This window comes from Cavia porcellus, unplaced genomic scaffold (assembly GCF_034190915.1).
Source record: "Cavia porcellus strain 051 isolate PalLab524CR breed Dunkin Hartley unplaced genomic scaffold, mCavPor4.1 scaffold_7, whole genome shotgun sequence".
Taxonomy (NCBI): domain Eukaryota; kingdom Metazoa; phylum Chordata; class Mammalia; order Rodentia; family Caviidae; genus Cavia; species Cavia porcellus.
Window position 1 is genome coordinate 40692074 of NW_026947490.1, and position 12052 is coordinate 40704125.

Here is a 12052-nt window from a genome sequence, read left to right on the forward strand (position 1 = left end):
AGAGTTTTAACTAGCAGTGCACCTTTCCAGGGAGTTTTGGACATTGAAACACAGGGTTGTAACTTCAGAACCTTCATTTCAGCCCGGAAAATGTTGATGTCCCCAGGCAGTTTACTGTGAAATTGCTTCTGGGAGCATGGCACTGCTGTGCCTTTCTTTCCTTCCATCCCACCCAGTGCCCCTATCCCAGCCCACCCACCTGTCCACCCACCTGCCCACCACAGCCCCTGTGGCCTGGGAGAACAGATCCAAGCTGCCGCCTCTTCACCTTTGGAAGAGTCATAACAGTGTGATGAAGGTTGGTTCCATTTGTCCAGAAGTGAATTCCATTATGCCCCAGCTTACTGCTTTATATTTATATGAAATGTATTAATTCTTACCTACTAGTTGAGTTTAGTTAATGATGATAATAAATATTAATGAGGGAGCCATTGTCTCCTGACTTTCTGATTGCTTTGGTGGGGCCATTCTTCATTCCTTGGACATGTCTGCATCCTCAGCCACTGGTGAGCTGTGGGTAGGAACTTTGGACCCTCCTGGAGGAGCAGGTGTGAATCATTCTAGGGGAGACAACCAAGGGTCGGTTTACCTTGCAGTACACTCAGGGACCTAGCACAGCACTCGTGCCCACACTTCATTGTGTGGGCCCCTCACCCTGGGACCTGGAATGTCGGCCTTATGGGAGAAATAGCTTGTGTATTTCTTGGAGCTTGATGGAATTCCACTTTCCATTTCTGTAGAATGGAGATCATTTTATCCATCTCCCAGGACCCTTCTGAGGATCAGTAGCAGTGAGAGGGGAAACAGTTCATACACATTGTTATTATGTACACATAACAGGCAGGATCATTGTTTTTTTTCATCACATGCCCTTTCCAGGATGTCAGGCTGTAGAACTGTTGGAAGCTTTTGTAAATTTGGAAGCTTTTATTTTCCTGGAGCCTGGATCTACCTAAGGATCTCATTTGGTTCTGCTTAGGAACATTCTTCAGTTCATCTAATGGTCTGCAGAGGTGTCCTGTCACTGAGTACTCCACAGATCAACTATATCTACTGCTACCACTTGTTTTTTGTTTGTGGGGTGGGGAAATTAGGGGTGCAGATTAGAAATCAGGTACAGCAATTGTCTATCATATTGGAGAGAGCTCATGGGGAAAGATGAAATGCAGTTTCCTCGGTCCCCCCACCTCCCTGGTGAGTCTCTGCCTGCCTCTTTGTATTTCTTTTATTTATGCAGCTGTTGAGTGGTGGTTTAAGTGGGAGTCCCCTCCCCTCGTAGTCCAGCTGTCCACACTGCTAGAGCAGGCACCAAAGGTTTCAGTCTTCTCTGTGAAAGAGAAAAGAAGTCTGACAATGCATTCTTGAAGGCAGATGTTTGGGTGTGGGCACAGTCCAGGGTGGCTCCAACAAAAGCGACAACCAACTGGGATACTTCCTCATCTCTTTCTCGCCCGTGGCTTCTGCATCTTGTCCATCTCGAAGGCCCATCCTCTTGAAATGCATTGTCAGAAATGCCAGTCACACTCAGAAAACACAGGCCCAGGAAGTATACCACACCCATGGACATCTCTCTGTTTTGAGATGGGCTGAAGTCTGGCTCCACCTGATAGGTTCACACAACTATTTAAGAGATAGAAAGAAGTCATCTATGATGTTCATTCCTTCCACATTTGTTGATCACTGTATGCTAGAGCTATCTTTAGGAAATGGTTTGATTGTGTCCCCCATGGGTTCCTGTGTTGAAGGTGTGATCCTTAGTGTATTGATGTGAGGAGTGGTGGGATCGTTAAGAGGTGGGGGTTAGTAGGAGAGCCTTAGATCACTGGGACACTGCCTTTGGAAGAAATGCTATTGGTGAGCCTCAGATCATGGGGGACACTGCCATCGGAGTGAGTTCTTGTGGGACTGAATAAGTTCTTGCGAGAGTGCACTGATGAAAGAGGAAGCCTGACTCCTGAATTCCTCACTGGTTTCTTGTTCTAAGATGTAGTATTTTCTTCCTGCATACACTTCCACTTTCTGATAAGGGGCCCTTGCCAAAACTCAGGACATTCCATTTAAATGTTCAGCTTCCCAAATTGTGAGCTAATTACCTCTTTTTCAAAAAATAAGGTTAGCCAGCCTCAGGTATTTTGTTGAGTAACAGAAAAGGGACTGATAAAGCCAGACAGTGGGTGTGTGCCAGCCATCTAGGATATAGAATATAGGATGTGGGGGTCAGTCTTGATCATATGGAGCTGATGGTTAGAGCATCTGGAACATCAGGCTGTAGAGCAGTGGTTTCCCTGGTGTGCTTTATCACATGAAGAGGGTAGTAGAGGGACCGAATCTGAGGTCTGAAAAGGCAGAGAAGACCTTTCACATACAGCCTAAGGGAGGCCTGGAAGAGGTCTCACTTTTCTGTGCATCTGCTTCAAGGTTTTCAGATGAGCAGGCAGCAGTGTAAAGAGAAGAGTGAGAGAGGTCTTGGTACAGTCGAGACTCTGAGAGACTGGAAAGGAAGCAGTGTCCAAATGGTAAAGGACTCTTGGAACTGCTTTGAGGAATTTGGATTTTATTTTGACTCACTGAAAGTGTTTTAGAGGGAGGAGCTGGGTGGTTGACATGACCAGCTGGCTATCTGATAATCCCAGTGGCTTGTGGTGGGCCTAGTGTCAGGGAGTTGATTGAGGACAGGGGGAAAGATGCTGGTGGCTGGGCCTCACTGAGGTGGGAGGGGACATAGATCCAGTTACAAAGGCTGTTAGCAACACTTCTTTTCTGGCAGTGACTTCCAGCTAACCTCTTTTCAAATGAGAAAACTGGTGTCTCTCGCTCACCTACTGTATGCAAGACCTAGGATTCAAGGTCCTTGTTCTTGGAAAATTCGAGCAAGAACATGCAGGAAGTTAAATAGCTATGGGGGATTCAAATAACTGCTGGTGACAACAGTGGTACTTCCCAAGGCCATGTACAGTTCCTTATCAGGGGCTGGTGATGGACGGCACTTATTCCTGAACACAGAGGACCAAGGTACTGGGCTGGGGCCATGTTCCTGTGAGGCTCACCCATCAGGAGTGGTTTCTCCCTGTCCACATAATGATGCAGGCACCCACTTTCCTCTCCCTCTTCACCTGATGGAGACAGAATATTAACTGTCCAAGTATTCCGAACTTCCTTGGATGCAACTAGGAACTCTGCAAGTTAGGTTCAGTCCAAAAATGAAGAGACTCAGGAACAACTTGATTAATCTTTTTGCGGATCCAGAGCTTAGGAGCCAGAGAGAAGTTTACTTCTCAGCTCTTCATCCTGTAAACACAAAAGTTGTAAAATGATGCAAATGCAGAAGAGGGAGTCTTGTAGCTCATCACTTTGATGCCTTGTGTTGTACAGGTAGGGAAACTGAGGCTTGAGCATGAACATGATGTCTTGCTCAAAGGCCAGCAGTTTACCTGACTCCTTTGGGTCCTTAGGAAGTATTTGTGGAGTGACTGATGCTTTCCATGCCATAACCCACTCTGCCATCTCTAGGCCCAAGCTTAGTAACCAAGAGCATATATGGTATTCTTGGAAGAGTGAAGTTATCGCAAACACAGTAAAAATGTCTGCCCTATATTTTAACGTGGAAGGAAGATACATGGTTAAAATCATAGGCTCTACCTAAGGAAGAAGTTTTTGTCCATGAGTCTGAAAGAACAGAACCTTTGGGACAGGTAGTGAGAGTCACATCATAGCAGTGTATAAGTGCACTCCGAAGTCAGGATAAGGTGATGTCTGGTATAGGGTGAGGTCAGGTCTCCCTGTAGGATCTAGGCCTTCTTGGCACTGGAGCCTTTTAATTCCCTCAGAGTTGGATTTTGTTCCCACAGGGGATTGCCCTTTCTTGTTTTTCAATATTTATTTCCTTCTCAGTCATCAAACTTGTGATATTCTGACATTCTAGTGCATTTATAAAGCATACTGGAGCATGTCAGGGACCACCCTGGGTAGGAGCACGTAGGGGAAATGCTTCAGACAGTCCATGGGGTACCCTGAGCTGTGTTGGTGTTTCCACAGCAGGGCAGGAGTCACTTCTGGCCATGGAAATCCATGTTGCTCCTGAGAGGCAGGCAGGCTAGCAAAGCTGCTAGATAGCTTCAGGGCAAGGTAGGCCTTTGCATGTCCACTACTGACTGCTACTGCTTCTGGCTGCCTGGCATATTCCTGAAGTAGTGATGAGAAGAGCATTTTCTCTCTCAGATTTAAGTCTGTGGAAGCTGTAAAATGGGAATAAAATGCCCAGGGGATGGGATTCAAGCTTGGATCCCATGGTCATGGTCAGGAGAGAAGGACTTTAATCTCTAACTTTGTCTATATAGATCAAGCTCTCTCTTTAATCTAAATGGCAGGGACCTGGTTTCCTCTTCATTTTCCACAATAGATCCCCTTTGGGGGCAGGAACACTATGTACCCCATGCTTCAAATCATGAACTGCATCTGGCTAAACCCAGTGCACCCCGTTATAGCTGTCCTCTGCAGGAACTGTGGAAGATACAGTCTCCTATAAATGCCCTGACCTCCGTTGCTAGGCACTCATATGCCTATGATTGATGGATTCCCAGATGCAGGACCTTCAGTGCTAAAAGCAGCACAGGTCCCACAAATTGGGTTGCTTAGTACCTTTATCCCAGCTGTCCTTCCTTCCTCCAGCTACCGTCTTCTACAACTAGAGGTCCTGATCTCTCCAATGTGCTGCAAGTTGAAGAAGACTGTGGAGAAGACTGAGATGTCTTATTTTTCTTTTCCTGTTCTCTTTCCAACACATGCATTCACATCCTTGTTTGTGGCCAGCAGAGGAGCCTCCCTTGGCCTGCACAGTATTTCCCTATTCATTTTGGCTCTGGCCCTAGGAAAAGAGCTTCAGCCATTTTAATTTGTCATCTCTAAGTGTGTGGCCTCAAACGTAAGGTTTACCACAGCACTTTGCACCTTAGCTAACCAGTGCAGGGCACTTTCTTCTGGTCATTTCCATGGGACATTGAGTGGCTCTTGCACAAGTCTCTTGCTTTATACATTGCATGTGAGCAGCAGTGTCCTTTTCTCTGCAGCTGACATGTGCCCCTGGGACAAAATTCTTATCCAAGCTCACATTACATTAGTGTGAGATATCTGTTTTGTTTCAGCTTAGAAATCTTGGTGCTTGCTCAAAGTGGGAACTTAGGAACAGAACTATCACAACTGAGTAGGAAGCAACAGTTGGGGAGAAATATGTATTTGGCTTCAAGGGAATCATTTTGTAACTTTTTTTTTCTGATGTGAAATCTACCTGGAGCAAATGCTCAGTTCATAAACACTTTTATTTGCAAACAGAAGTGTTTGGCAAGATTTTGTTTTTGTGAACTCTGTACTGGGTGAAAAACCCAACCGCAGGCATCTTTCCTGCATGAACATGAATGTGGCCATCTTTTCCAGAATCATGAAACAAATCAAGTTGGTGAACTAAGGAACCACTGTATTTTAAAATTATTTAATTCTACAAACAAAGCATCCATTCCTTTTCCAAGAACACTTTTTTCTCTTTTACTCTCTTTTAAATCGGCCTTCTAATTAGCAAGATGGCATTCCAGACACCCAACACATTAACGTTCTCATGCAACAGGTATTTAGGAGCTGACAGGGAAAAAGTCACTTCTGTTCCCTTCCTCCTGTGGCTTGAAATTGTAGCTCACACAAGGCTGGTCACACCCAAGTGTTTGCAAGACCACTCCACTTGGTACGCAGTATGAGCCTGGCCTCAGTAAGGAGTAGCCTGAGTCACTGTATGCAAGAAAATGGGGGGAAAAAGTCACTCTGCTCCATTAACATGCATGTTCCCTAGCTCATGTGTCTGGGCATGTAAGTCCTAGAACACCCAGCTGCCAGGCCCTGCCATTCATGTGCTCTGTAGTACATGCTGGGTTTACATTCCCGGTTACATTGCCTCCAGAAAGACAGGATCCCTGTTGGATGCCCATGAAGCTTATGCTGAGTAAATATTGACAAAGTAGTCTAAAGAGCAAACACTTTGACATTTGTAAGGTCCACTGGAAGGTCTTGTATATATTTATACAGCAGGAATGAGCACAGCATACCAATTTTTCTGGACTCGTTCTGACATAATTCTGCATGAATAGTGTGTGCTTGTGGGTAGCTGAGAATGGCTGAGTGCCCATGTGGGGAACAGGGTCAAGCCTGGGTGGTAATTAGTCAGACACCCCCAGTCAGCACCTGTTCCTGCTAAGAAACTTACTCTGAGATTTTGGGACCGGCTTTTCTAGAAGGGAGAAAGAAAAGCCATGAGATTTTGTTTTTAATTTATTGCAATTGATGTACTTTCTTTTTACTTTGTAAAAATTTTATTGATGTTTTTGTACTTTATATTTATTAAAGATTGAGCCTCAAAAATGTAATGAGTAAAAAATACTTGCTTAATTTAAATTGTGAATCTGTCTGTTAAGAAATGCATTAGGGGTAGGAGAAGCATAAGACATATTAATTGACAGACAGGAACTGCTGTCTCTGAGGTTGATACAAGTAATTTATTACTTTAGAAATGAATGCCACCTCCAGAATGTGCTTCATTAATTTCAAATTTAGTTTTAATTTCAAGCTGTTGCCCCTTGAGAAGAATAAGGTGGCAAATTATGTTTGAAGAGCAGACTTTTTTTTGCTCCAAAGAAACACCACATTTTAACTATTTAATTTTACAAATACATTTGCCCACCTAGTTTGCCATCTTTTCCTGAGAGCCAAGAACATATTCTAGGTATGATCAACACTTACTAATGCTTTTTCTCCCCCTTTTTTCTCCTCCTTCTCTCTTCTTTCTATCCTGTCTGTTCCTCGCTCCTACCTGTTATCACGACAGCCTATGTTTCTGATGAGTTAAAGGCGGCCGCCCTGGTAGACGAAGACGTAGACCCCGAAGAACACCCGGCAGATGGAGAGCCTTCAGCCAAGTACATGTGCCCGGAGAAGGAGCTCAGCAAGCCCTGTCCCAGCTACCAGAACTCCCCGGCTGCTGAGTTTTCCAGTCATGAAATGGACAGCGAGTCACACATCAGTGAGACCAGTGACCGAATGGCTGACTTCGAAAGTGGCTCCATTAAGAATGAAGAGGAGACCAAGGAAGTCACTGTCCCCCTGGAGGACACGACCGTGTCTGACAGCTTGGAGCAGATGAAGGCTGTGTACAACAACTTCCTTTCCAACTCCTACTGGTCTAACCTCAACCTCAACCTGCACCAGCCCTCCTCCGAGAAGAATAATGGCAGTAGCAGCAGTAGCAGCAGTAGTAGCAGCAGCTGTGGCAGTGGGAGCTTCGACTGGCACCAGAGTGCCATGGCCAAGACCCTGCAACAGGTGTCACAGAGCCGCATGCTGCCCGAGCCCAGCCTCTTCAGCACGGTGCAGCTCTATAGGCAAAGCAGCAAGCTCTACGGCTCCATCTTCACGGGAGCCAGCAAGTTCCGCTGCAAGGACTGCAGTGCTGCCTATGACACGCTGGTGGAGCTGACTGTGCACATGAATGAAACTGGCCACTACCGTGATGACAACCATGAGACCGACAACAATAACCCCAAACGCTGGTCCAAGCCTCGCAAACGCTCCTTGCTGGAGATGGAAGGGAAGGAGGACGCTCAGAAGGTGTTGAAGTGCATGTACTGTGGCCACTCCTTTGAGTCCCTCCAAGACTTGAGTGTCCATATGATCAAAACAAAACACTACCAAAAAGTGCCTCTGAAGGAACCTGTCACTCCTGTCACAGCCAAAATCATTCCTGCAGCCCGAAAGAAAACTTCGTTGGAGCTGGAGCTCCCCAGCTCCCCAGATTCCACAGGTGGAACCCCCAAAACTACCCTGTCAGATGCCAACGATGCGCTTCAGAAGAACTCCAACCCTTATATCACGCCAAATAACCGGTATGGCCACCAAAATGGGGCCAGCTATGCATGGCACTTTGAAGCCCGAAAGTCACAGATCCTGAAGTGCATGGAGTGTGGCAGCTCTCACGACACCCTTCAGGAACTCACAGCCCACATGATGGTCACTGGTCACTTCATCAAGGTCACGAACTCAGCCATGAAGAAGGGGAAGCCCATCATGGAGACACCCGTCACACCCACCATCACCACACTACTGGATGAGAAGGTGCAGTCGGTGCCTCTGGCAGCCACCACCTTCACATCCCCCTCCAATACACCTGCAAGCGTCTCCCCAAAACTGAATGTGGAAGTCAAGAAAGAAGTTGACAAGGAGAAAGTGGTCACTGATGAGAAATCCAAGGAGAAGGAAAAGCCCAGTGAGGAAGAGGAGAAGTATGACATCTCTTCCAAGTACCATTATTTGACTGAAAATGACTTAGAAGAGAGTCCTAAAGGTGGACTAGATATCCTCAAATCCCTAGAAAACACAGTGACATCTGCCATCAATAAGGCCCAGAATGGCACTCCCAGCTGGGGGGGCTACCCCAGCATCCATGCGGCTTACCAGCTCCCCAACATGATGAAGCTGTCCCTGGGTTCATCGGGAAAAAGTACACCTCTGAAACCCATGTTTGGCAATAGTGAGATTGTATCTCCCACCAAAAGCCAGACCCTGGTTTCTCCGCCTAGCAGCCAGACCTCCCCAATGCCCAAGACAAACTTTCATGCCATGGAGGAGCTGGTGAAAAAAGTCACGGAGAAAGTCGCCAAAGTGGAGGAGAAAATGAAGGAGCCAGAGGACAAGCTGTCTCCACCTAAGCGGGCCACACCCTCCCCATGCAGCAGTGAGCTCAGCGAACCCATCAAGATGGAGGCATCCAGCGATGGGGGCTTCAAAAGCCAGGAGAACAGCCCCAGTCCTCCACGAGATGGTTGCAAAGAGGGGAGCCCCACAGCAGAGCCAGTGGAGAATGGCAAAGAGCTGGTGAAACCCCTGGGTAGCACCCTGAGTGGCAGCACAGCCATCATCACTGACCACCCACCTGAACAGCCTTTTGTGAACCCCCTGAGTGCCCTGCAGTCTGTCATGAATATCCACCTGGGCAAGGCTGCCAAACCCTCCCTGCCCGCACTGGACCCCATGAGCATGCTCTTCAAGATGAGCAACAGCCTGGCCGAGAAGGCAGCTGTGGCTACCCCACCACCTCTGCAGGCCAAGAAGGCTGAACACCTCGACCGCTATTTCTACCACATCAACAATGACCAGCCCATAGACTTGACAAAAGGGAAGAGTGACAAAGGCTGCTCTTTGGGTTCAGTGCTTTTGTCCCCCACGTCCACATCCCCAGCAACCTCCTCATCCACGGTGACAACAGCAAAGACATCTGCCGTCGTATCATTCATGTCAAACTCGCCGCTACGCGAGAATGCCTTGTCAGATATATCCGATATGCTGAAGAACTTGACAGAGAGCCACACGTCAAAATCCTCCACTCCTTCCAGCATCTCTGAGAAGTCTGACATTGATGGGGCCACTCTGGAGGAGGCCGAGGAGTCTACGCCTGCGCAGAAGAGGAAGGGCCGCCAGTCAAACTGGAATCCCCAGCACCTGCTCATCCTGCAGGCCCAGTTTGCCGCCAGTCTCCGGCAGACCTCAGAAGGGAAGTACATCATGTCAGACCTGAGCCCCCAGGAACGCATGCACATCTCCAGATTTACCGGCCTCTCTATGACCACCATCAGCCACTGGCTGGCCAATGTGAAATACCAGCTTCGAAGGACAGGTGGAACAAAGTTCCTTAAAAACTTGGACACTGGCCACCCCGTGTTCTTTTGTAATGACTGTGCATCACAAATCAGGACTCCTTCTACATACATTAGCCACCTAGAGTCACATCTGGGCTTCCGGCTACGGGACTTATCTAAACTATCCACTGAACAAATTAACAATCAAATAGCACAAACCAAGTCGCCATCAGAAAAGTTGGTGACATCCTCCCCCGAAGAGGACCTGGGGACCTCCTATCAGTGCAAACTTTGCAATCGGACCTTTGCAAGCAAGCATGCAGTTAAACTTCACCTTAGCAAAACACACGGGAAGTCGCCAGAAGACCACCTGCTGTACGTTTCTGAGTTAGAGAAGCAGTAGCATTTGCTTCTGACGGAATGACTGCGTTTGCTTTGAGGGAAACTGTTGAAGGCACCTTAAGGCCCCTCTGTCTTACTCTTGGCACATGTTCTTATGTTAACTGCAGAGAATCACTCTGGGCTGGACTGTTTTGTATAACTGTACAGTGTTTAATAGAGGTGCATAATCAGCTGTTGTTACTGGTAAAATATGAAGGTTAAAACTCAGTGGTAAGTGTTTGGAACTTTGTGTAAATGAGATTTAGTTGTGAGCATCCCCCCCGATGCTTCAAGCTGCATGCATTAACAGACAGTTTAATTAAGCATTTATAACGAAATCAGGCACACTTTTTCCATGAGACTCCAGTGTGCTGGCATTTCTCACCCTTTCATCTTTAGCCCTCTGAGTACTTTGAAGCACTTTTGCATTAATTTGGTTAAAAAATAAAATAAAATAATAATGTATGAAGCTCTGTTTTTTAAACTCCTTACCAGCTTAGTTATAATTAATAATATGAACCTCCATTTATGCAGGTCTGCAGGGGTATAACACGCCTTGAAATTTAAAAGAATATTATTTTCACATTGAAACATAGATGTATATATTGTATAGATTTCAGACTCTTATGAAAAATGTGATTGTGGTTAAATGACCTTTTTTCTTGCATTTATAGCAACAGTGTTTTATGTACCTGCTATGCTCTGGGCATAAGCTGTGCCTATGTATAGTGTATATTTCTTTTTCTTTTTCTTTTTTAAGATCTATGGTTTTTGTTTTTTTACATGCAAACATTGTAAATTATACAGAAGATACCACAGATAGCATTTATAAAGTATACAGAAACATTATCTGAAAGCAAAGTATGATTGTTTGTTTTGCTATACAGTACATCTATATTGATAGAGGTTCATGTTTAAATTATACATATTTATTAGCATCATATTATCATTTGTTTTGAGCAGTCTGAATAAACAAGGCCAGGAAATCCATCCCTGGCAGGTATCAGAACTATTTTGCACATGATTTTTAAAGGTATTTATTAGAAATCCAAGAATGCTTAAAAAATAAACTCAGTGCTCAAAGGGTTAAGTCTATTTGAAAAGGAAAAAAAAAGAACAAAAAAAAAGAACTTGTACTGTATTTCCTAAACATTGATAAAGCCTTTAAAATGTTTGTACTGTAATACTTTGCTTAAAAGTCATGAGGCATTCTGTGATACAACCTCTTTCACTTATTTATAAGCCCTCTTGGTTGCTATTTCATATTGTAGGATGCCTTTTTATTTCAATTGGTAACTTTCTGTTTTGTTCTTCCTAATTATTCTCCCAAGATCCCACACTGCAGCTTTATCTTTAGGCTTATGAAAGGTAACCCGTGGTTACCGGCTCTCCAAGTGATTCTGTTCTTCTCCATTTTTGGCAGTTAATTTGCAGAAGTAACTGACAGCTGACACCATATGAGAACCTATGTATAAAATATTGGCATGTAAACAGCACAGACACCGTAACACACTCTGTGCCCTGTTTTGTTGTTGACAATGAAACACCATTATGTGAATCTTCATATAACCCTTTTTTCTACGGCAGCATTAAAATTGTCTTTTTGCTATAATTTTGTGTTGCGTTCACAATTATGTCTGAAATGTGCTACGACTAACGAGCACATTAAAATTAAATTGTGTGCGATCTGTTTATGACTGAGTTGGTTGCTGTGTCTGCCAGGTGCTGGCAGTCGGAGGCTGCACGTAAATCAGGGGAGTTTTAGTGAACTTTGGTGTTTGGAGAGCAGGGAGCACTTACTCAGTGGTGGCAGTTTGCACAGAATTTTTCCCCAATAATGAAAATTGGAAAGAAAGGAAGCATGCACATGAGGTTAGCTTCCCTGTGGAAAAGTGACATAAAATACTGAGTGTCAGAGCTTCCTGCTATACCAGGCAACCCTCATGGGGACCAGGGCTTTGCAGTCCCTTCTGGATGCAGAGCAGTCAGGGCCCTAACTTGTA

At 45.4% G+C, this 12052-nt stretch overlaps 1 protein-coding gene across 1 annotated transcript in view; it reads left to right on the forward strand.

The window, feature by feature from the left end:
• The window catches only part of Tshz3 (teashirt zinc finger homeobox 3), a 69744-nt gene extending 58083 nt beyond the window's left edge, over positions 1 to 11661 (forward strand). The window contains exon 2 of the mRNA XM_003466630.4: positions 6866 to 11661. Within this exon, the coding sequence (XP_003466678.2) occupies positions 6866 to 10071 (3206 nt within the window). The 3' untranslated portion in view covers positions 10072 to 11661. The remainder of the gene's footprint in view (positions 1 to 6865) is intronic.
• The last annotated feature ends 391 nt before the right edge of the window (positions 11662 to 12052 follow it).